This window comes from Balaenoptera acutorostrata, chromosome 11, assembly GCF_949987535.1.
Source record: "Balaenoptera acutorostrata chromosome 11, mBalAcu1.1, whole genome shotgun sequence".
In the NCBI taxonomy this organism is placed as follows: Eukaryota; Metazoa; Chordata; class Mammalia; order Artiodactyla; family Balaenopteridae; genus Balaenoptera; species Balaenoptera acutorostrata.
The window spans coordinates 47915210-47941884 of record NC_080074.1 but is presented as its reverse complement, the minus strand read 5'-3'; the positions used below and the strand labels follow the sequence as shown (position 1 = coordinate 47941884).

The 26675-nt window shown below is 39.2% G+C and overlaps 1 protein-coding gene across 3 annotated transcripts in view; it reads right to left on the bottom strand.

The window, feature by feature from the left end:
* PTPRB (protein tyrosine phosphatase receptor type B) overlaps positions 1 to 26675 on the bottom strand; it is a 113168-nt gene that overhangs the window by 45332 nt on the left and 41161 nt on the right. For all 3 annotated transcript variants that reach the window (XR_452232.2, XM_057556812.1, XM_057556813.1), the window contains 9 exons: positions 26073 to 26330; positions 24202 to 24465; positions 21810 to 22079; positions 20542 to 20802; positions 10895 to 11161; positions 6575 to 6838; positions 2319 to 2582; positions 1523 to 1786; positions 464 to 727 (listed from right to left, as the gene is read on the bottom strand). Coding sequence is in view for 2 of the 3 variants with exons in the window: in XM_057556812.1 (XP_057412795.1) it covers positions 464 to 727; positions 1523 to 1786; positions 2319 to 2582; positions 6575 to 6838; positions 10895 to 11161; positions 20542 to 20802; positions 21810 to 22079; positions 24202 to 24465; positions 26073 to 26330 (2376 nt within the window). In the remaining variant the exon portion in view is untranslated. The remainder of the gene's footprint in view (positions 1 to 463; positions 728 to 1522; positions 1787 to 2318; positions 2583 to 6574; positions 6839 to 10894; positions 11162 to 20541; positions 20803 to 21809; positions 22080 to 24201; positions 24466 to 26072; positions 26331 to 26675) is intronic.

Here is a 26675-nt window from a genome sequence, read left to right as displayed (position 1 = left end):
TGGCTAAAGATCATTTTAAATGCCTGGCATTTATAGTGGTGCTGATAGCTTATTTTTATTTTGAAAGTACTATGTGAGTAGTGATATTAATATAAATAAACAGATACATTATTAGTTCATCACAAATGAAGTAGATGGCATAGGTGTGTTTTTCTTTAAAGAATTTTGAGAAAGGGGTAAAATTGAAACACGCAGAGTTAGAGAATCAGCTATTATATCCCTTAACAAGTATAAAAATCTATTCACATGATTTGGTTTCTAATTACCTTTCATTTGTTTTTGAATCGCTCTATTCAGAAACAAAAATGCAAAGAAAAAAAATATGAGAAAGGCTCTTGAAACCACATTGAGTTGTACGAACTTAGTGGTTTTGAATTTGGATATTTTCCATTTGTGAGTGGCCAAGCCCATCCATTGTCCCATTATGGAGAACTATTTGGCCCTTCTCCAGGGAGACACTTACCTGTCCGCCCGAGCGCATCTACCTGGTTCTTCTGGGACCCACTGACAGAGGCGATCACGATCCGGTACTGCTCCCCGGCCTCCAGCCTGTGGAACGTGTGCTCAGAGACAAGCTTGGGGATGGTCTGAGACTCAACCTTTTGATTCTGCCTGAACGCTGACACCGTGTAGGAATCCACGTCCCCCCCACCTGGAGTCCAGTTCACCGTCAGGCTATCTGTCGCCCCGTTGGGAGAAATGTGAATATTTTTGACAACACTAGGAACTAAAAAAGAAAATAAATTTAAAAACCATCACTTAGAGAATGAACTGTGGAAATTTTCAACTAAAAGTTTCGTGCTTCCTACCTTTTGGCATCTACTGAAAAAATACATATGAAAAAAATTGGTATCAATCTACCATTTTTCTCTGACGTTTCTGCTAGAGCTGAAGTTGATGGGGGAAGTTTAGAGGGACATCAAGGCCAGTGAGTGGAAATGAAGAATGCCAGTTATATAGTGGGCGCTAATTAGATTGACTTGGTCCAAGTCTTGGTTTTCTCATTTACTAGTTGTGGGACTATAGGCAAACTGCTTAACCCCTGTAAGTTTCAGTTTCCTTATCCGAAAAACAGCAATGATAATAATAGCCACCAGCCCACGAAATTGTTAGGACTGAACAAAATGTACATATAAAGTACTTTGCTGTGTGTCTAGTTCACAGTAAACTCTTAATAAATGTTAACTATTATAGCAACACTCCTAATAGAGTTCCAAAGAAGGAATATCCAGCCAACCAATCAGGTTACTTATACTTAATCTGTATGCCTCACAGACAACAGCTATTCATATCAATTCAATGCTATTTTTCAGAAAGCTTTTTTTTTTCTCCCCCTACATCATACTTTAGTTTTGTTAAACCAGCTTGGACAACATTATTGTCACTATCAAGATAACCTTCTCCCTTCTTGCCACCCCCTAACCCCTTAGCCCTTTGAATCCTCAACCAAAACACCTGGCTACCCAACAGGCTAAATACACCACACTGTCCAGTCAGGTTCTAGAGCCAGATTTCCAATTACCTGTGAAGCCCTCAATGAAGGCTGACTGTTGTACATCTCCACTGATCGTCAAGACAAGAATTTTATACTGGCGCCCTGGTGTGAGGGAGGTGAATCGATACTCAGTTGCGGTATTGACAAGGTGAAAAGGAGGAAATACTTTCATATCGTTGAAGAGCAGTTGGATCTCATACTGGTCGACGTCCCCATCAGCTCGTGTCCATGTCACCTGAAGGCCCTCAGTGCTCCTGTTCTGCAATGTGAGATCCTTAACAGCCTCTGGGACTATGAGAAGACATTTCAGAAAAGTGACTGATCAGAGTTTACTACACAATAATTTATGAATCACATTCACAGAACTGGCAAACATCTCCCTTTCCCAAATAAACCACTTCAGCTACTTCATGCATAATTAAACAAGAAAAATTGGAAGCAACTATTAAAATTGTAATTTTTTTCCTGGCATAAATCTTATATGCTAAGTATTGGTAGAATATAATTATAAAATGAGTTTTGATCTCAATCATAGGATAAAACAAGACATCTAGAACTTTAAATGCCACAATGCAGGAGGACAGGGAAGAAAAATGAGAAATTTGGTGTTCCTGCTCCCCCACTATGCTTGCTTTTATCTGCCAATAAATATTCTGTAATTATAGGCCATGGCTTGGCTGAATGATGTTAGCTCCAACTGAGACTAACTGGAAATGTAATTTACTGATCAGTAAGTAGAGAAAATTCAGGGTTCAGATAAATTATTTACTCGATGACCTTCAAGTCCCAACCAACTACCAAACTGTGCAATCTTTCCACTTACTTGTTCTTCCATTCCCTTGTTCACTGGCTTCATATTGTCCACTTTTTGTAGTAACAGTGACACTGTACAATCGTCCAGGGACTAGCTTAACAAATATACACTCGTTTTCAGACTTGGGAATGCTTTTCGTTTGAATGAAGTTGTTTTTGTTTTTAATGGTGACTTCATAGTGATCGAAGTCTCCAGTGGCATGTACCCAGGATACCTTTAAATAGTCGCTCCTGGCTGAGTTGCTGATACTGACTCCCTGGACCTTGTCAGGCACTGCAAAAGAGAACAGAAAACAGCTAGAGATTTAATGGTTCTGAGGGAGCAATTGATCACAGATGACAACACGGGACGATAAGGGAAAGTGAGTAGATTTTTACTGTGTGCATTTAAAAGAAAAATCTTAGACCTTCAGATCACAAATTTCTGGAGGGGAAAGATTGTTACACTGTTTGGACTGATTAAATGGATCTTTTTACAGACCTGATGAATTAATTCTAATCCTGTTGTTAGCCTACACAAAGTGTCATATACAAAATGGAGCATTAAACATAATAACTGATGATTAATATGAATGATGGCAATGATATTAATAATTCCAGCATACCTTGGTGACTCAAGATATGAGAATAAGTTACCAAGAAGAGTATAAACAATCCAAAAGAAAAACGGAAGATGAGGAAACACATATGGTAATTAATAGGTGAAATGATGTTCAACATCATTGGTGATCAAGGAAATGCAAGTCAGGGCCATGGCACAATACCATTTTATATCCATTTGGTTGGCAAAATTTAAAAACTTGATAAAACCAAGTGTGAGAGAGGAAGACATCTACAGGAGATTGGATGAATGAAATGGTATATAAACACAGTGAAATACTATACAGCAGTCACAACTTTTCTTAACTCAAAACACAAAAATATGGATTTCGCCCTTAATATCAAAACACAAAATATGGATGAATCTTATCGAGATAATACTAAGTGAAAAATCTTAGTCCCCAAAGATTACATACTGCATAAAAAATACCTTTTTTGTATTGAAACAACTAAAATTTTAAAAATATAATTTTAGGATTACATAAATAATAAAACTGCAGGATGGAAGGCAAGAGAGAAAAATAAGAGTCAAGATGATGGTTACTTTGGGGTGGACCAGTGAGGTGTGAAATATATGATCTGATATAGATTATTATCAAGTCCCTAGCTTTTATTTTGGGTAGTGGTTTCTCAAGTACATATTAAGTTACTAAAAATTATTAACTAAATGTCTAAATTTAATTAAATGCCATAAAACCAAATAGCAGTGGCAAAGTGGCAACTGATGCACAGGATCCTGAACCAAGAATTATGATTAATCCAACTTTCTGCACCTGACATTCCCCATAAACATATAAACAAACAAACAAACAAATCTGTATACCCATGGGTTTTTTCTCAATTGATCAATCAGTCAATCAGTGCTTGTTAACAGGAACACTGTAAAATAAGGCAATTCTGTATTTTGAGCATGATATTAAGGATATTCTATTTTTTCATTTGGGGCTGTATTTTAATTCAAAAGTAGGCCCTAGATTCATTACTATTTGGCTATAACTGGATTTTATAAATATTAATGAGAAGGAGCACTGAAAAGAAGTATGGGGCTTCCCTGGTGGCGCAGTGGTTAGGAATCCGCCTGCCAATGCAGGGGACACGGGTTCGGGCCCTGGTCTGGGAAGATCCCACATGCCGCGGAGCAACTGGGCCCTTGAGCCACAACTACTGAGCCTGCACGTCTGGAGCCTGTGCTCTGCAACAAGAGAGGCCACGATAGTGAGAAGCCCGCGCACCGCGATGAAGAGTGGCCCCTGCTCGCCACAACTGGAGAAAGCCCTCGCACAGAAACGAAGACCCAACACAGCCAAAAATAAATAAATAAATAAATTAAAAAAAAAAAAAAAAAAAAAAAGAAGTATGAACTCAATCAGATCCAGGGCCCTAAATTTCTATCTTAATATTAGCATGTTCTCTGGGTCGTGTGGCCTCTGTCTGTGTTTGGTTTATGTTAAGGGATTTCTGCTCTGACCACATGCCACGCCTATGTCCAAGTTTTCTCTTCCCCTTTCTTCCAAAGCATGAAATGACCCAGAAATTTCAATATTTTGGTATCTAAGCTACATTTTTCATGAAGCTTCTTAACACCTACAAGTTGCATTACTACCCTTTGTTGGCTTATGTGTGCTGGTTTTTGTATTGGAATATATCTCACCACAGATATGGAGCAAGGGCAGGTGTGCTCTTTTTCAAGATATTTATCTGGAACCAATCAGAGTGTTGCTAGAATTTAGTCATCACAGACTTGTACAGAAGAAATTCTGAAGTGATACTGTTAAGTATGGGCTAAGAAAGGTCAATGATCCAGGCAATTTAATGAAGACAAAGCAGGAAGAAAAACCAGGCTGAATACCATGCTAAGTCAGTAAGGGGCTCTCCAGGTGGAACTGGGGGTAATCTGTGGGACTTGCCTTGCTGTATGGTGAGATGGTGCGATACAGAATTAGAAATACTGACACTTTCACCCGAGATGTAGAAGGCATTGAGACAATCAGCCAAAATCAACAAGGCAACAACTCAGACACGACTCTCCAGTTAAACTGACTTGTCAGGGGCAGTGGTTTGCCTTGATTAGTCACGTGCCAAGTCCAAGTTCATGTGGGTAAAGCATCAAAAGGGTGCTTTGAATAAAGGATCACTTTCCTTGCATTTAAAATCAATCCTAGCACAAGGCCTTGCAATATGAAGGTCATGTGAATAGGAAACATTCATGAATTGACACCAAGGGGAAGCAAGGGGCTAGTGGTTGGATGACATATCCTTTAATTTCTGGCAATTTTTAGGCTCCAAATTAATCAACATAAGACACTGACATAAGGCTGCTTTGTAAATAGAAATCAGATCTCAGTCAGTATTGTGCTTATCGGCATACGTAATAATTTGAGGGTAGGGACTATCTCTTTATATCCCTGACTAGTGCTTTCAGGGAGAGCATGACGTAGTGGAAACAGCCCTGGAGTGCAGTAGGGCTTGGCTACTGCTCAGCCGTGTGACCTTGGAGAAGCCACAGTGTCTCTCTGAGACTTTATCTCAAATGAGATGGAATTAGATCATTCTAAGGACACTTTCAATGCTAGCATGCTGTAACAATGTAAATCAGTGGTTCTTAACTTTCTGAGGTCACAGAAACTATGAGAATCTGATAAAAGCCATTCACTCTCTTTCCAAAGAAATGCACATACCTGCCCTATCCCCAACAAGTTCACGGACAATTTGGGGGTTACTACTTTCCTAAAGTCTAACCGCGAAGCACTGGGTGAAAACCCCTGATCTAGGTGATTTCTGATTATTCATTTACCAAACATTCATTACTCAGTGAATGACTCTGGAGCTTACTAGGCTCCAAACCCTGTGCTGGGGCATTGGATGATGTCAGTTGTCCCAGATTCTCATGGAAAAACTGACATTTTAAAATGCAAATATCAAATCATAGCTCAGCAGGAAAGATTTGATAAAATATTAATCTCACCTTAAGCAGAAATTTCGGATGTAAACCCCAGGAAGCATAAGTATATTGGGAAAATGGTAGTTGTCTAAACTTAGTTCTTTCCAGCACATCGAAGACCAGGCCTTCAAAGCCTTTGCTAAGATTTTGCTCTTAGTCCCAGAATTATAAAGGTTCACATTTTCACCTAGTGTGAAAAAGGATGAACAGTGGTCTTGACCAACAGACATTTCAGGAAGGATTTCAGGACAGAGAACTTTGTAGGCTCTGGAGTCATTCAGAACTGGGTTTAAATCCAGGATCTTAAGTGCACTGGCTGTTTAACAAGTTAAACAGTTGGACAAGTTACCCTGAACCTTGGTTCAGCACCTTATCAGAATCTGTAAAATGGGAATAATAACAACAACTACCTCAATAAGGACTTTATAAGGATTAAATTAGTGAACATCCATAGAGCCAGGGTCTAGCAACCCTAAACAGAAATACCTGTTAACTATATTTGAATATATTATGAATTCTAGCCACGCAAATGGTGTTCATCTTACTTTAAAGGTAACATCTGCTCACATAAGGAACTTCTTGGGTGAAAATATGAAGACTCCGTAATAATGTTGTGATCTCAACGGTCTTTAATCCCGTCATTACAGAATTGCTGCAGATCTGTGATGCCCTGAACCACATAGCCGGCTGGTTCTTATAGAGCCTGTACCTCCTGAGATCCTCACCTGTCCGCTCTTGGCCGAAGGAATGATTTTCATACTTGCCACTCCTCGTAGTTATGGTCACATTGTAGAGGCGGCCGGGGGTGAGGGAGCTGAAGGAACATTCGCTGACAGACTTGGCAATCACGAGGGACTGAACCACTCTGCCATCGTGGGAGAGTGTCACCACGTAGTTATCCACGTCTCCAGGAGCCGGCAGCCAGGATATGCTGAGGTAGTCATTGCGACCAGAGTTGTTCACCCTTACTCCACTCACACTGGAAGGGACTGGGGTTTAACAGGGGGGAGAACATTTAAAAAGAAAGGCACAGTCAAAAGTCTGAGTCATCTATTGCGGTGGGCAAAAACAGTGTGGACTCAGGAGATCTGATTACCTATGAGGTCAAGGAAGGGTGACGATTTCACTGTAGCTTCTGGAAGCTGAGAGTTCTTACATCATAAGATTAACCAAGATAAAAATCCAAGGAAGTCTTTTGGATGCCTCATAAATACAAGGATGCTGCTACTGCATTTTTATGGTGTGGTTGTTTGTAAAGTATTTTAAGTGGAGGTTTTTTATGTGAATGTGTCAGGAAGTCCCCTATGTAGGAAAGGGAACAGACATTGACTATCTAAATGAAAGAGCTTGAACCAAACCCATCAATAAAGAAAGGTTTTTGAGGGGAAAGGTGAAGAGTGCAATAGCTTTTCTATAAGTCTTAGACATTGGGATAGCTTCGACCTTCTTGTGATTAATTTATTTATTCCTGGGGAGTCTAATCATTTACACAGGTGAAAGGGTTGTATTTCCCTTCGCAAAGCATTTCCTGCCCTCTAGTGGTGAGAAATAAACCTAAACGCCTATCCTGGAAGCAATAAGTCTGGAGACCGGACTTGAGGGCAGAAAGACATGCTGTGGCAATAATGGCCTTTCTGATGTCCACCCTAATTATATGCTTCTCTCAGTTGGGGTTTTAGCGTCACAAGCATTTACTGAGAACCAACTATTTTCCAAGTATGCAAAAATGGAAAAGATGTGGATGACTTTAAGGAGTTCCCTGGCTAGAAGTACAGTCTGCAAATTAATGATCATGGTATTGAATAATAGTTCCATGTATTAGAAATAAATGCATGACAAATAGTACTGTCAGTAGTGAATATAAGAATAAAATATATAGTATATATGAACTGCACTACTGTTTTCATCCTTGGTTGACTGACTTCAGCTATATATTTTCATATAATTGTCAATATCCGTACATCACATATAATGGACGGGATTTGGCTAGATGACCTCTGAGAATCCTTCTCATCTAATATGCTCTGACTTTATCCCCAAAGTCTCCTTTGCATTTACAAGCACTTATCCATCACCAAAATTATAAACAGCACTCTACTAAATAATTCTGCTAATGCTGTTCCATGCATATGGACATTGCCCAGATATAACATTGAAATTTTAGCCATACTATTTATGTATTGATGTCTTCCTTTCTTTTTTTTTCCCTGTCCTTCTTTCATCCATCTAACCATCTGTATATCCCTTGGTTGCTCTCAGAATAACTATGCTTGTTTTTCAAAACTGCTGGGAATATTTGCAACTATTAACATTTTATTAGAAAAGATATAATTATTAAAAGTTTTACCAAAATATAAATTCATGTTTAAAAAACCAGATATAACATTTATTTTTTTTTCTTTGGAATGAGCATTTTCTCAGGTTAGAATTAGATTTGTTAAGCACATCTGATATCTTCAATTTTAAATATTTTGCCACCTTATCTAAGCTGGGAGGGTTTATATATATGTTTCAACTCTGTGGAAATATAAGTGAATTATTTCAACCTTGACTAATACTTCAGTAATTTGAGTAGATGGTAATGATTATCTAGGTTTTAGCCATTGAATTTTTTTACAATCTACCATGTACAGAATTTACTAATTGAGGCACCTTTCAAAATCTCTAGTTATGGGCTTCCCTGGTGGCGCAGTGGTTGAGAATCTGTCTGCTAATGCAGGGGACACGGGTTCGAGCCCTGGTCTGGGAAGATCCCACATGCCGCGGAGCAACTAGGCCCGTGCGCCACAACTACTGAGCCTGCGCGTCTGGAGCCTGTGCTCCGCAACAAGAGAGGCCACGACAGTGAGAGGCCTGCGCACCGCAATGAAGAGTGGCCCCCACTTGCCGCAACTAGAGAAAGCCCTCGCACAGAAACGAAGACCCAACACAGCCATAAATAAGTAAATAAACCCAAAAGTTTAAAAAAAAAAAAAAAATCTCTAGTTATTGTGTTTCTATAGTAATATCCCATTTTTCTCTTTTCTCATGATAATGTCTGCACTCAATGTGTTTGAATAAAATAACTGATGTTTATATTTATTCATATCTTGTCCTCTCCTTAAGACTTTTTTATCATTCTTCAAAGAATTTCTTGTCTCTTTTTTGCATACTTCTGTTATATAACGGTCAAATATTGATACCTCTGTTGCCATTAAAATATAGGTATAAAAATAATTACAAGTCCCACTTATCAAGTGATCTCGGATATCAAACTATTTTAGTATAGCACCTTACGCTGGACAGCCCTTGTGGTATTTTAAGATGGCAATTGACCTGTGTGGCAGCATCTGACTACTTGCTCACAAAACCATTTCCTTTTCCTCTTGGAACCACAGCTAGACTGTATTTCCCAGCCGCCCCTGCAGTTAGATGTAGTCATACAACCGTGTTCCCGTTAATGGAATGTGGGTGGAAGTGATGTGTTTACTTCCAGCTTTAGTAGTCTTCCTCCTCCCCATAACCTCCATTCTCTGAAGAAATGGAGAGACCTCTGAGGGCTGCAAGAGGCTGCATCATGTATTTCTCATGAGGAAGGAAGAACCACAGATGGCAGGAGCCTGGGTCCCTTAATTACTGCTTAGCGAAGAACCAACCAATAGAGTTGTCCAGTCAGGAACACCCACATTGTACAGTTGTATAAGCAGGAAATAAGTCAGCCTAATCTGACTAATACAACTGCAACTCACTGGGAAATGGATGCAAGATCCTTTTCAACTCCTCTCTTCAACTTGTTATTTCTCCTTCCCCACTCCAATACCCAGTGTTGGGGTGACTTACTGGGGATGGAAGAGAAAATGAAGGCTTAGATAGATAAGTGAATGGCAGAGCTAGGACCAGAATCTAGGCCTCTTGATTCCCCAACTAAGCTTTTCAGTCCCTCACCCCCAATTATGCTACATTGATGGATGGTGCCAAGAACCATTAAAAGAGAAGAAGGAAGGTATCAGGAAGAACGCAGGCAACAGTATCAGTTGCCACAGAATGACAGAAATGGGCAGACATCAGTGAATTTCTATCTAGACTATGAAATATCTTTTCAATGACTTACTTGCTCTTTTGGGAGAGTTAATGAAGTTAATGGTCCTTGGGTTCATTAAGCAGGTGAGATTCATGATTTCAGAAAAGGATATATCTATGGATACCTGACGCTGATACTCAGAATCTGAGCATTGGAAATATAGAGGGAGGAGACTGACATCCAACTTAACATAATCATATGAAATTAAACAGGCAAAGTCACTGACCTGAATTCACTAATAATTATTAAAGCTTCTATTGGATTTATTTAATTGTATATCTTTCTAAGAAACTGGAATATACATTTTATATTGTTTGTTTATGTTCTTTCTTTGTGTTGTGTAGAAAATTATATTCCCTTCTTTGGTGCTGCACCTCTGCCTGACACATATGACCATATGACATTTATTTGATTACTTAGCTCTCTGCCCTATTTGACTATGAGCTCTTTAAGGTCAAGGAGCATTGTTTAGGTGGCATACAGTATTAACCACTGTTTAATGTTGCTTGTGAAAATATATGGGATTGGGTAATTTTATTAGCTTAATTTTTGACCATAGAAGTTGGAGATCATTTTTTTTTCTGTGTCTTGAAACCAAGAATATGAAAGAGAATGGAAGATACTTTTTTTAAAAAGTTCATGACTTGTTTACCTTAATCAGACATAAATATTTCAAAGAAAATCGGCTAGATGAAGGAATAAGCTTAGGTAGCAGATGACTATCATGTCATCGCAAAGGGTTTTCTAGGAGTTCTGACACATGTATTGGAGATTTTAGAAAATTTAGAATTCATTCTCTCCTACTCTCACCCATCATCCAATTTCCCTTCCTGGGAGATCAACATGTACCGTCTGGATAGCATTGAAAGTTGGCTTTTAGGAAGATCAGAGTTGGGTCTGTCTTTAGGATGTTTTAAAACGCCTAGGATATACCCTGGAGGTTCCACGTGCTCAGATCGCCACAGGTCACAGACACTCTTCTTACCTGTCCTTCCCTCCATCACCACTTGTCGGGAAGAGATTCCTCCGCTTACTGTGGTTACCACCATGGAGTAGAGGCTGCCCGATTTGAGGGAGTGGAAGCTGTATCTGCTGGTGTCACTGGAGACACTTTCATTTTTGATGACCACGTTTTCATGGATCAGTAAGACTTGGTAGAAGTCTATGTCTCCCAATGCTTGGGTCCAGTTAGTGAATAGACTGCTTGTTGTGCCTTGGTTGGCCACATGCAAGCCGGTCACTTGGGCAGGCACTAAAACAGAATAGACAGGGAAGAAAAAACAGATGACACTTCGTCACACTAAGGAAGTGTAACAAAAATGAGTAAAAAAATGGAGTCTTGAAAATGCTAAAAAAAATATATATTTTTTGATATAGACGCTCAGCTTTATTTCAAGTGAAATATGGAGAACTATTCCTCTACAGAGACTCTACCTCTCTGAAAAAGCTGCTTATATGGGAAATCAAAATTATTTCAGATCCAAGGATAAGATGATGCATGCCTATTAGGTAGTCTTGATTTTTAAATTTTAAATAATAAAAGGCTGCTATTTTTTTTTATTATATGATATCACTTACATGTGAATTCTAAAAAATAATATAAATGAACTTATTTACCAACAGAAACAGACTCACAGACACAGAAAGCAAACTTATGGTTACCAAAGGGGAAGGAGAGGGAGGGATAAATTAGGAGTATGGGATTGGCAGATACATAAAAGGCTGTTATTTTTGAAGATTGCTTACTTTTTTTTTTTTAAACATCTTTATTGGAGTATAATTGCTTTACAATGGTGTGTTAGTTTCTGCTTTATAACAAAGTGAATCAGTTATACATATACATATGTTCCATATCTCTTCCCTCTTGCATCTCCCTCCCTCCCACTCTCCCTATCCCACCCCTCTAGGTGGTCACAAACCACCGAGCTGATCTCCCTGTGCTATGCAGCTGCTTCCCACTAGCTATCTATTTTACGTTTGGTAGTGTATATATGTCCATGCCACTCTCTCACTTTGTCACAGCTTACCCTTCCCCCTCCCCATATCCTCAAGTCCATTCTCTAGTAGGTCTGTGTCTTTATTCCCGTCTTACCCCTAGGTTCTTCATGACCTTTTTTTTTTTTTTTTAAGATTCCATATATATGTGTTAGCATATGGTATTTGTTTTTCTCTTTCTGACTTACTTCACTCTGTAGGACAGACTCTAGGTCCACCCACCTCACTACAAATAACTTAATTTCGTTTCTTTTTATGGCTGAGTAATATTCCATTGTATATATGTGCCACATCTTCTTTATCCATTCATCTGTTGATGGACACTTAGGTTGCTTCCATGTCCTGGCTATTGTAAATAGTGCTGCAATGAACATTTTGGTACATGACTCTTTTTGAATTACGGTTTTCTCAGGGTATATGCCCAGTAGTGGGATTGCTGGGTCGTATGGTAGTTCTACTTGTAGTTTTTTAAGGAACCTCCATACTATTCTCCATAGTGGCTGTATCAATTTACATTCCCACCAACAGTGCAAGAGTGTTCCCTTTTCTCCACACCCTCTCCAGCATTTATTGTTTCTAGATTTTTTTTGATGATGGCCATTCTGACCGGTGTGAGATGATATCTCATTGTAGTTTTGATTTGCATTTCTCTAATGATTAATGATGTTGAGCATTCTCTCATGTGTTTGTTGGCAATCTGTATATTGAAGATTGCTTACTTAATGTTATTTTATCTGTCCCTACCCCATGAGAACTCAAAGCCACATGATCTACTGGAGCTGATGGTTGTTATGGGGTGGTATTGGGAAATCCCTTTAACCTGATGATTAGATTGTAGTCTAGGAAACTGGTAATTCTTTATTGGCACATTCTCAAGAGGACTATTCTTATCATACATGAAAATGCTACAATACTATATGTTATAGTATTATATAATAATAATAATGATAATGATAATGATAACAACTGATTGCCTGTTATGTGCCAGTTATGGACTTTATGCTTTATAGATGTTATATCATTGGATACTCATTCAAAACTCTATATAGGTGATTTTTTAAATTCCCTTTACAGAGGAGGAGACCAAGGATCATAATGTAAGTAACTTAGCCTATATAACAGTGCTAACAAATTGTCATTCTGGCATCCAAAACCTGATTTGTCTCACCTGTGAGGCTGTGCCCTTTACCTAATTAACAACTACTGTGATTTTTAACCTGTCCATTGACAAATCTTTTACACAGAGCTTGAAGTTGGCACTTGATCAACATACATCTCTTTTGTGCCTCTTCCCAGAATTATGATAATCAAAGGGATTGGAACCTTGCACAACCCTTCTCAGAAATCACTGACTTTTGGATTTAGGTACAAACATACTTATTAAAATACATTACTGTACATGGATCAAAAGATTCAATTCCAATTCCAACTTTCATATGGAAAGCAAAGGAATTAATATGCCAAAACAGTTTTGAAAAAGAAGAATAAAGTTGGAGGACTAACATCATCTGATTTCAAAACTTCTAGAAAGCTACAGTAATGAAGACAGTGTGATACTGGCAAAAAAGTAGACACATAGACTGATGGGACAGACTTGAAGGTCCAGAAATAGACCAAACACATATATATAGTCAATTGATTTTTTTCTTTATAGAGATGCAAGGGCAATTCAGTGGAGAAAGGAGAGTCTTTTCAACAAATAGGACTGGAATTATTAGGTGTGCATAAGCAAAGAAATAAACTTTGCCCCATATCTCACACATATACAAAAATTAACTCAAAATTGATTATACACCTAAATTTACAACCTAAAACTATGAAGCTTCTAGGAGAAAATTTTGGTGACCTTGTGTTAGACAACGGTTTCTTAGGTATGACACCAAAAGCATGATTCATGAAAGAAAAAAACTGGTAAATTGACATCAAAATTAAAAACTTATGTTCTGCAAGATATACTAATAAATTAATGAAAAGACAAACCAGGGGAGGAGATCAAGATGGTGGAGTAAGAGAACAGGATGCTCACCTCCCTGTCATCAAAAATACATCTACATGTGGAGTAATTATCACTGAAAACTAATTGGAAACTGGCAAAAAGACTCTTGTACAACCAAGACTGTAAGAAAGATATACACGTAATAGGGTAGGAAGGGAACAGAAGTGATTGGGTCAGGACCTGTGCCCCTCAGAGGGGACTCAGAGGACAAGGGAGATGACATTGGTGGACACTCAACCTGGGGAGTGAGCAAGTTAAACCAAGTTTGCGCATCTCAGTCCTGGTGTCCTACATGAGGAGACAAGCCCTCTTAGCTGGTTGGAGAACTTCTGGGACAAAGAGAAGAGCTGAGGAAGTCTGGACTCCATTCATGAGGGGCACACACATGCTGGCTAACCGCCAAGGCAGAGCAGAGAAAGGTCTGCTCTAGTGGCTGCCGAGTTTCCCATGACCGCCTGGCACACGTACCAGCCCAAGCCAAGCAAACATCCTGACCCCACTCACTTCATGCCACAATGTGGCACTGGATCTGGGGCAGCCACGGCTGGGGAAGAAACTTGACTGTGGTCACCCAGAGGTGACCCGGAGCAGCTCTACCCTGGGGTGGAGGCTGGGTGGGGCAGCACGTCTATCCTTGGTGTTTACTCAAGCAGTGCCTCAGACTGCCCAGATCTCTGATGGGGTGGCCACTCCACCACAGCTAACCTCCGGATACATGTAGAGCTCACATGGGTCCCACCTGCCCTGTGGAGCATTTCCACAACAGGGTGGGGGCAGCGGATGCAGGCAGTAGTGATCAGCTGGGAGAGACAAAGGGGACCTGCACCAGAGGCTGCATCTGAGTGGAGCCATAGACACCTACACGGGCAGCGCATTGGAACTCTGTCTGCACACAGGCCCCACTTGCTTCAGCACTCCCCTCCTCTGGGGTAAAGACCCTGGTGCTCGGAGAGGGAAAAACACACACTTAAGTGAACAAAGTCAGCTCGAGCCTGATCCTCAGGGTTTCTGCCCAGCAACTTGGGATCAGACCCCACCCCTGACAGGGCAATGATGGCCACTGAACAGAGAGGAAGTCCCACCTCACACCTGGCACCAGCTCTAGCCCCTCCACCTCCAGCCCAACCTCTACCAAGGTGACAGCTACCATCTATCACCCTAAAACAACACTCTGCATAAAGATGTAACTTGCATTCATGTCAAATCCAGCTCTTGCACCAAAGACACTGGGTGAACACAGCCTGTATAGGGATGCTCCCACATAAGGATACCCCTTTAAGACCACAATAGGTAACTGTTTCATCTAAATTCATAGAGGCAGAGAAAATTAAGCAAAATGAAAAAGCAGAGGAACTACTCTCAATTGAAAGAGCAAACAAAACTCCCTAAAACAATAAATAATGAAACGGAAATAAACAATTTACCAGGTAAAGAATTAAAAACATTGGTAATAAAAATGTTAACCGAATTAGGGAAAAGAATTTATCTAAACAGTGAACATTTTAACAAGGAACAAGAAGATATAAAAAAGATCCAATCAGAAATGAATAACTCAATAGCTGAACTAAAAAAAAAGTACTAGAAGGAATGAAGAGCAGACTAAGTGGTACATAGGTGATCTGGAAGATAGAATAATGTAAATCACCCAATCAGAACAGAAAAAAGAAAAACAAATTTTAAAAAGTGAAAACAATTTAAGAGATCTCTGGGATAACATTAAGTGTACCAACATTTGCATTATAGGGATCCCAGAGGAGAAGAGAGCGAGAAGAGGACTGAAAATGTATTTGATGAAATTATGGCTGAAAACTTCCCAAACTTGAAGAAGGAAACAGATATCCAGGTTCAGGAAGTGCAGTGGGTCCCAAACAAGACGAACCCAAGTAGAGCCACACCACATATCATAATTAAAATGGCAAAAGCTAAAGAGAGAATTCTAAAGGCAACAAGAGAAAAACAAAGACTCATATACAGGGGAATCCCCATAAGGCTATCAGCTGATTTCTCTGCAGAAATACTCCAGGCCAGAAGGGAGTGGCATGATATATTCAAGTGCTGAAAGGGAAAAACCTGCAACCTAGGATACTCCACCCAGCAAGATTATCATTTAGAATAGAAGTAGAGATAAAGAACTTCTCAGACAAGTAAAAACTAAGAGTTCATCAATACTAAATCTACCCTAAAAGAAATGTTGAAGGGTCTTCTCTAAATAGAAAAGAAGTAAGAATCTAAACAAAAGGGAAAATCTCACTAGGAAAGGTAAATATATAATAAGAATGGAGGGGCTTCCCTGGTGGCGCAGTGGTTGAGAGTCTGCCTGCCAATGCAGAGAACGCGAGTTCGAGCCCTGGTCTGGGAAGATCCCACATGCCGCGGAGCAACTCGGCCCGTGAGCCACAATTACTGAGCCTGCGCGTCTGGAGCCTGTGCGCGGCAACGAGAGGCCGCGATAGTGAGAGGCCCACGCACCGCGATGAAGAGTGGCCCCCGCTTGCCACAACTAGAGAAAGCCCTCGCACAGAAACGAAGACCCAACACAGCCATACATACATACATACATACATACATACATACATACATACATAAAAAGAATGTAAGCAGACAAGAATATCATTAAAAAAAAAAAATAGAATAGAAGTAGAGATAAAGAACTTCTCAGACAAGTAAAAACTAAGAGTTCATCAATACTAAATCTACCCTAAAAGAAATGTTGAAGGGTCTTCTCTAAATAGAAAAGAAGTAAGAATCTAAACAAAAGGGAAAATCTCACTAGGAAAGGTAAATATATAATAAGAATGGAGGGGCTTCCCTGGTGGCGCAGTGGTTGAGAATCTGCCTGCCAATGCAGGGGACACGGGTTCGAGCCCTGGTCTGGGAAGATCCCACATGCCGTGGAGCAGCTGGGCCCGTGAGCCACAATTACTGAGCCTGCGCCTCTGGAGCCTGTGCTCCGCAACAAGAGAGGCTGCGATAGTGAGAGGCCTGCACACCGTGATGAAGAGTGGCCCCCGCTTGCCGCAACTAGAGAAAGCCCTTGCACAGAAACGAAGACTCAACACAGCCATAAATAAATGAAAATAAAATAAATTAAAAAAAAAAAAAAAAAGAATGGAGGATCTACTATTTAAATAAGCCAGTACATACATTAAAAGATAAAAAATTGTAAAAACAACTATAATAACACTATACAGTTAAGGGATAAGTGGAAGATGTAAAATATGGCATCAAAACACAAAATGTGGGGGAGGAGAGTAAAAAATATAGGTCTTTTAGAATGTGTTTGAACTTAAATGACTATCAGTTTTAAACAAGTAGATATAATTGTAGGTCAGCATATGTGAATCCCATGACAACCATAAATCAAAAAGGATAAAATATCTAGGAATAAACTTTACCAAGGAGGTGAAGTATAAACTCTGAAAACTATAAAAACATTGATGAAGTAAACAGAAGATGATACAAAGAAATGGAAAGACATTCCGTGCTCTTGGATTGGAAGAATTACTATTGTTAAAATGGTCATACTACCCAAAGTAATCTATAGATTTAATGCAATCTTTATCAAAATACCCATGTCATTTTTCACAGAACTAGAACAAATAATCCTAAAATTCATATGGAATCACAAAAGACCGTGAATTGTCAAAGTAATCTTGAGAAAAAAGAACAAAGCTGGAACTATCAAATGCCTGGACTTCAGATTATACTACAAAGCTACAGTAACCAAAACCATATGATACTGACACAAAAGCAGACACATACATCAATGGAACAGGATAGAGAGCCCGGAAATAAACCCACACACCTATGGTTATTTAATCTATGGCAAAGGAGGCAATAATACACATTGGAGAAAAGACAGTCTTTTCAGCAAGTGGTGCTGGGAAAACTGGACAGCTACATGTACAACAATGAGATTAGAACATTTCCTCACACCATATACAAAAATAAACTCAAAATTGATTAAAGACCCAAATGTAAGACTGGAAATCATAAAACTCCTAGAAGAGAACATAGGCAGAACACTCTTTGACATAAATCGTAGCAATATTTTTTTGGATTTGTCTCCTAATGCAAAAGAAATAAAAGCAAAAATAAACAAATGAGACCTAATTAAACTTAAAAGCTTTTGCACAGCGAGGGAAATCATTGACAAAAAGACAAACCTATAGAATGGGAAAAGATATTTGCAAACGATATGACTGACAAGGGGTTAATATCCAAAATATATAAACAGCTCGTATAACTCAGTATAAAAAAACAAACAATCCAATCAAAAAATGGGCAGAATACCTGAATTTTTTCCAAAGAAGACATACAGGGGGCTAACAGGCACATGAAGATTCTCAACATTGTTAATTATTAGAGAAATGCAAATCAAAACCACAATGAGCTATCACCTCACAGCTGTCAGAATGGCTATCATCAAAAAGTCTACAAATAACAAATATTGCGAGGATGGGAGGAAAAGGGAACCCTCATGCACTGTTGGTGGGAATGTGAATTGGTGCAGCCAGTATGGAAAACAGTATGGAGGTTCCTCAAAAAACCAAAAATAGAACTCCCATATGATCCAGTAATTCCACTCCTGGGTATATACTGGAAAAAATGAAAACACTAATTTGAAAAGATACATGCACCCCAGTATTCATAGCAGCACTATTTACAATAGCCAAGATATGGAAGCAACCCAAGTGCCCATCAACAGACGAATGGATAAAGAAAATGTGGTATAGGGACTTTCCTGGTGGTGCAGTGGTTAAGAATCCGCTTGCCAGTGCAGGGGACACAGGTTCGATCCCTGGTCGGGGAAGATCCCACATGCCACAGAGCAACTAAGCCCATGCACCACAACTACTGAGCCTGCACTCTAGAGCCCACGAGTCACAACTACTGAGCCTGTGCACCACAGCTACTGAAGCCCACATGAGTAGAGCCTGTGCTCTGCAACAAGAGAGGCCGTGACAGTGAGAGGCCCGCGCACCGCAATGAAGAGCGGCCCCCGCTTGCCGCAACTGGAGAAAGCCCATGCACAGAAACGAAGACCCAACACAGCCAAAAATAAATAAATAAAATTAAAAAGAAAAAAAAAAGAATTCTCAAAACTCAATGATAAGAAACAAAGAACCCTATTAAAAAATGGGCAAAACATTTGAAAATATCTTCTTCCACAAAAAGATAAGTGGATGGTAAATAAGCATATGAAAAAAATGCTTGAAACCATTAGTCATTAAGAAAAGGCAAATTAAAATCACATGAGATACCTCTCCACATTTATTAGAATGGCTAAAATTTAAAAAACCAAACAAACTGAAAATACCAAGTGTTCCTGAGAATACGGAGGAACTGGAAATATCATACATTGTTGGTGGGAATGTAAAATTTTACAACCACTTTGGAAAACAGCTTGGTAGTTTCTTACAAAGTTAAACATTCACTTACCATATGACACAGCAATATGAGTGGTGGGAATAATGAAAATGATCTTAAGTCTAAAACAATGCCTTGGACTTTCATTGCTGGCACAAACCATGAAAATCCCCCCAATACACGCAACTGCACATGTTGGATAAAACATAAAAATGTAAATGCATGAATGAGTTGTCAAGAATGTAAGGAATTCTCAGAGACCTATAAGAAAGTGACAGACAGGTAACTGAATCACTGAAGCAGACTGTCACCATGAGGGCATCTTTCAAACATAAATTTAAGCTTTGATTTTATAGCTTTGCAAGAGCTATGAATAGGACTTTCCCAGGGTGAGGAACCTCATAGGTGACTCTGCATAATATTGGATCCTGAAACTTTACATTCTAAGCGTAAGTGAAATAAATACTTCCTCTCTATTCCCCATATACTGCAGCCCCCTTAATAATAGGTGGAGAAGAAGAAATTTCCACTGAGAATTCATAATGTCAAGACAGCTTCAGTGAGTTTGCAACCCAAATTCATAAAACCCTGGGTGATCAAAAAACCTCAAGTTGACAATTTAGATTAAAATAGGTCTGGGTTGATAGCAATCCTGTGCACCTGAAAGAATCAAGTGAAAAGAAAATTCTTTCTGAAACCCACCTTCAAAAAAGGCCCCAAAGAATTCCCACAGAATAAAATCCCAAGGTATATGAGTTTAGAATAAAACATCACAAACATTTAAGGAAGTAAGCACCATGAGCAAAAGGCAGAAAACAGTAAACAACAGCACTGAACTCCTGAATATTGCAGATATTATACTGATCAGACATAGAATGAAAATAAAAATCATTAATTTGCTTATAGCGATAAAGGAGGAGGATGGAAAGAGCAACAGAATACTAAACATATTTGGAAGAGAACCAAAGAAAATGTTTAACAGTGAAGAACATAACAATTAAATTTTAAAACTCAGTGGGTGGATTTTAAAATAGATTAGATAGAACTAAAGAAAGATAGATTAGATAGAACTAATGAACTAAAACTAAGAGCTGAGGAAATTATCCAGACTATAGCCCAGAGAGCAAATACATGGAAAACATGAAAAAAAAAAAAAAGTATACAATGCCCAGTACAGAACAACAGGCTTTTAAAAAACATTTGTAAGTTGAATGTTAGACAATTCAGCAGACAGGATACTTTTAAAGCCTAAAATTTATAAAAAATGTTACCTGTTCTTCCTTTAGTTGAAGATGAATTTTTCAGGTCTCCACTAATACTGCTGACTGTAGCTATGTATTTTCGTCCAGGCACCAGGTCAGTAAAAGTGAATTCTTTGGCATCTTTGGGGAGCAACTTGTGGATGAGTAAGAGGTCTCTGTCGATTAGTGAAATGATGTATTTCTCCCATTCTGCTGCAGGGGTCTGCCACATGACACCCAGTGAGGTTTCATTGGCGTGTTTGACACGAAGCTGAAGGACAGCCAGGGGCACTGGGGAAAAAGCAATAGACATTCGGGTCATTGATTAACTTGGATACACTCCAGTATTCTTTAGAGATCTGTTCTCTTCCATCCACAGGAGTGTTCCAGTTGAGCATTTCTTTTCTGAATGCTTATGAGCATTTAGAAAAAAAAAGCTAATCACAAAAAAACTTTGTTCGTGTAACATAACCAGAAATAAGGACTCAAAAGAATACTCTTGGAAAATACTTTACTGGGTCATTTATTTTTGATCATCCTCCAGCAGATATTAATATTTGGAAAATGAAGAGATAACTGGAAGACACAGTGGGCAAGCTAAAGACGTGTCTTGGTCCATTTCTTTGACATTCTTCTAAGAACACTGCGTCAGTGTAGTTATTTCCTTATTATCAGGCAAGACTAAAAGAATATATTTGAATTTCACTCCAAGTATGGAGCATTCCATGTCACAGGGATTTTCATAGAAATGTTGAGTTTAGCAGGTCAACTCTCTTATTTGAAAGTTGAGGAAATGGACTCAGAGAGGTTGTGACTTGCCCAAGGAATTACAGTATAATGATGACAGCAAGAATACCAAAACCCATGTCTCAGTAGCCTCACTCTCCTCTGCCCTAAAATCTGAATATATCCCTCTCCACTTTAACAACTCTTCCTTGGTACCTGAAAATCCCCCATTAGTCAACAGTGGGTCAGGGCAGTGATTCTCTAACACTGATCACCAGCAAAAGTTTATCAACTATTTACTTTGTGGGGAGGATTCTCTCAGATTGTTTCCTTCCTGTTCTTTTGGTGTTAGAAAGGTCTTTCTTTTAAAAAACAATGAACCTACTAGTGGAAGTGATTTCTAATACTCTAATTTGACAAAATTAAACATTACCAACCTATTTCAGTTTGTCAGTCTATAATGTCTCAAATACAGGGAACCCTGGGGTATGACATTGATGGTTACCTGGGTTACTTGGAAAAAGGACCAAATTAAGGTTCCAGCAGTCATTAACACCTTGATATTCGCTTACCTGTCCTGCCATGGCAACGCTTAGAATTCTTCAGATTGCCGCTCTCAACAGTGACTTCGACCTCATACTGTCTTCCCGGTATGAGCCCCACGTCACCTATGACATAGTGTGTTTCCTCCTTTCCCACGGTGATGTTGAGCAGCACCAAAGAATCATTCAAGAGCAGGATACGATACTGCTCCCAGTCTCCAGCAGGGGGCGACCAGCTCACTACCAGGGACCTTGTAGAACCATTGCTGTTTGCCTCCAGGTCCCCAACTTTCTCTGGAACTAAACAGTGAAATGATGTCAAAAGGAGATACTAAAATCCAAAAGTAAGGATGCTCATTCACTTTTCATGGGCAACAGTAGATAAGAGACCTAATAGCTGCAATTCAAAACATTTCTATAGAATGGGCTTGAGGACGTGGGAAAGGGGAAGGGTAACCTGGGACGAAGTGAGAGAGTGGCATGGACATATATACACTACCAAATGTGAACTAGATAGCTAGTGGGAAGCAGCCGCGTAGCACAGGGAGATCAGCTCGGTGCTTTGTGTCCATCTAGAGGGGTGGGATAGGGAGGGTGGGAGGGAGATGCAAGAGGGAGGAGCTTTGGGGATATACGTATATGTATAGCTGATTCACTTTGTTATGCAGCAGAAACTAACACACCATTGTAAAGCAATTATACTCCAATAAAGATATTAAAAAAAAAACCAACAACCCATTTCTAGCCCCTCCTGATATTTGTGAATTGCAAATGAGCATTCTGGAGCCATTGGACACTCGAGAAATGCAAGTTAAAATCATTTTAGTAATATATCAGTAATGTGATCTTCTGTAACAGTGTTAATAACCTCGTGATACAAACGCTGTGTTTTTCTGATTGCATACCAGCCCTAGAGACAATACTGATGTTGCTTATAATGATGGTGACAGTGATGGATGTGGCATCTTTTGGAAGAGACCCTGGATGCTGTGGTCACAAAACATGCCTCTCTTCCAACGGAAAAGATTAATCTTCTTGCAACACAACTCTGATCTGATTATTCTTTGCTCAAAAACATTTAAGGTTTCTCCACTAACTACAGAATAAAACATCAAGTCCTTGGTGTGGTGTTTGTAGCCCTCCCAAATCAGACCCCAAATCCTGCCAGTCTTCACTCTGACTACTCCCTGCAGCCCCCCCACCTCGTTCCCCACTCTTGAATGCTGGCCTCCAGTTTCGCGTTCTGTAGACCTGTAAGTCTCCTGGGCTCTTCCGCCTCTGTGCCTTTGCTTGTGTTATTCCTTCCACCTCAAATGCCCTTCCCTCTTTTCCCTCTTAACTCGCCAAGAGCTTCATATTTTTAAAGTCCCAGTTAAAGGCCATTTCCTCCCAGAAGTCTTTACTGATCTTCTGAAAGAGAGTTTGTTTCTCTTTTCTTTCTGACCATATATATGGCTCTTACTTGGGATCTCCAATAGCACAGACAATGGACTCTGGAATCGGACAGCCTGGCTTAAACCCCACCACTTATTGGCTGGATGACTATGGACATGTTATTTGACCTCTTCGAATTACCTATAAACTGGTGATAATATCAGGACCTCTCTTGCGGTTTTGGTGAGAACTGAATGAAATAATGGTGTAAAGTGTTTAGTCAGTGCCTGATCCATGGAAATATCTATATAATTACCATTATTAAAATATAATATTTTTATTGTGTGTGTGTGTGTGTGTGTGTGTGTGTATTCTACATTTGTGTGATTAAAATGTAACTTCCTTAAAAGTGAGGGTCGGCAAAGTAAATATTTCAGGCTTCTTGGGCCACATATGGTCTCTGCCTCACATTTTTCTTTCGTTTTCTTTCTTTTTTAAAAAACTCTTTAAAAATGTGAAAACCACCCTTAGTTTGGGGCTATACAAAAACAGGTCACAGGCCATATTTGGCTGAAGGGTGTGTGCTGAACTCTGCCATCTTAATAACTCTCAAAGCTCATAATATGGTAATTTACAGGAAGAAGGCACTGGATAAATGTTTGGTGACATAAATAAAATAATTTATGGGAAACATGGGTAAGTGCTAACTGGCCTTCATTATAAGAGTTGATCAGAAATGTTTTATTCATTAGTATCAATGCTAATTCATTTGTGCTACTTAAGTGGTGTGACCTGAAATAGCACAGGGCAGAGCCAGAAATACAGATCATTCAGGAATCAATCCAAATACATTTGCTTAAATAATCAGACAAATGCAATTAACCCTCGGCTTGACTCTGTATAGCGGAGCCTGGCCCATAGACACCCTGAGTCATGTAGACCATACTTCCCAGGTTGGGAAAGGGATTTTCCTTCTAACTTATCCTGTTCTAAGGTGGATCAGAGAGTGATTTGAGCAACTAAGGAATTTCTGGAGCCTTAGACTCACCTGTTCTGCCCACTGCCATCTTATGAGCAGACAATTCACCAGAGACACAGCTGATGGTGACTTGATAAAGTCGTCCAGGGGCTAAGTCTTTAAATTGAGTTTCAGTAATCTGGGGTGCTAATATTCTGGATTCTTTGATGGTCCCTTGGTGAGACAGTGTAATGTTGTAGAAATCCACATTTCCAGAAGGTCTTTGCCACTTGACTTTTAGAGAGGTCAAAGTGCCATCATTTGTCACCTTCAGATCTGAGACTTCCATGGGGGCTAATTAGGAAGAAAGGGAAAGAGACTTTAACTCAGGATATCATACCACTCTTATGGCCAAATTTTGACTTGTGTCTTAATCTCTACAAGCCACACTCCCTGCTCTGAAGAAAACAACGTCACAAGGTAAAAATAATACTGCAAAACCAAAGAAAGGTTGTCTGGCTAGTGGAGAGAGGACAAACATGGCAGTCAGGAGCCTAGATTCTGCCTCAAACTTGGCCATTGGTTGGCTGGGCAACCCTGGGCAGCTCTGTCTATCTTACTAAGCCTGGGGGTCCTTACTGACTAATGATGGCTTGATCAAAAAAACTTAAAATGGTCTTTTCCAGTTCTGAAAATCTTTAAGTGGAATCCTCAAAGAATGTCATCTGCCTAATTTCTTCCTGTCTTTATGTGTTTAATAATAGCAAGTACATAATAAATAGATTGGTTGACTGGCCATCATAAAATATTTTGTGCTAAAAATACTTTCTTTTTCATATTGAATCATGATAAAGTTAAAGCTTAGGAGTTGTGTCATTATTTCATCAGAGGAAAATGATTACAAAGGAGAGACACTTCGGTGAATATATTTTCTACCTTTTGCCTATGCTATAATTTGGGGCCTCACTAATGGCATAATATAAATTCACAATGTTTCATTAAAATAATGGGCATGGCACATTGCTTTTGCATATGCCAGTTAGAAGTGCAATTTGCTCTTGATATACATAAATAATTCTTAAAATATATGGTACATTTTTGTTGGGAATATATATATATATCTTTGAGGTGTGATATGAAATGTATGTAAATATATAGGTGTCCCCAAATATCTTTCCCACCAACCTCCTGTTATTTCAGGAACTCTTCTCTCTAGAGTAATGTCTAAGGCACTACATATTTTAGAGTTTCTCTTAAAATTACATAGCTTCCCAAAGGAGGGGATTTATTAACACATTAGACCCACCAGAAACATTAGAATCCACTTGAATGTAAGCTCCATGAGGGGAAAGACTGTCTCTCTTGGACATTGTTATATCCACTATGTCTGGTATATAGTTTACACCTAATAAATACTGATTTAATGAATGAATGAATGAATAAGTATGTATATAAATGATTCATTAAAACTTAGCACAGATTAGTTTTCTGGCTATGTTAGGCTATGTGAACAGGTTCTATAGAATTGGGTCTCAGGAGATGTTTTGTTGGATAGAGGGTCTGGGCAATGGCTGTTTCTTTATACAAAGACCTAAGAGTAGGTCTTTGTATAGCATTGAGAAGAGTAATCCTGGTTCATTGTGAGTGATGTCACAAAGGCAGGGGATGATGCCTGTTTAAGAGAAGGAAGTAGGAATCCTTAACTAAAAAGAGAAGCTAAGACTATATCAGTGATTAACTCTGCTATTTCAAAAGGTTGTCAAGGACGAGCCTAAACTTTAGAATGAGAGGGAACCCCTCTTTCTCTAAGTAGAAAAGTGGATACATATTAAGGTCTTCTACAACATATGCATTTCAATTTGTCCTATACTACCATTATCCAAATAATTTAATAAACCTTGTTTATTAACATTTCCTTGATTTGAGCTTTATTCTTGTTCAGAATAGCTAGGGAAACTTACTTGTCCTGGCTGGTTTCCATCTGTAGTTTTGCAGCCCTGCAGCCTCGGTAACAATGGTGACATTATAGAGGTGACCAGGTATCAGTCCATGAAAAGCATAGGAAGTAGTAGATTTGTCCACGACATAACTCTGAACTAGAATTCCTTTATCCATTAGTATCAGCTGGTATCTCTCCACGTTCCCAGAGCCACGTGACCAGGAAATCAGGAGAGAATTCGTTTTCGCTGAAATACCAATATCTTTCACTGGTGATGGCACTAGTGGGATACAATGCATTTTCAAAGTGTCATTCATAATTTCCTTATAGAAGGTATAGACACATTTCATTTGAAACCACACATCCATTTATGCTTCTCTGTACATCTAACTTGTGTAATAACTAATGAAAATAGCACTCTTGAAATTTTATTGGAACCTGGATTAATGCTCTTTTCAAAGACCACAGCCTAAAGCTACATCATAGTTTATCTGTCTCCCCCACTTAACAGGTATCAAGGTAGATTCTGTCAATGAAGTATGATGTGGCATAGCAGTAAAGGGAAAAGAGAAAGGAAAGAACTGTAGAAGTTGAAAACTGGAAAGAGAGCAACAGAGCAGGAGAG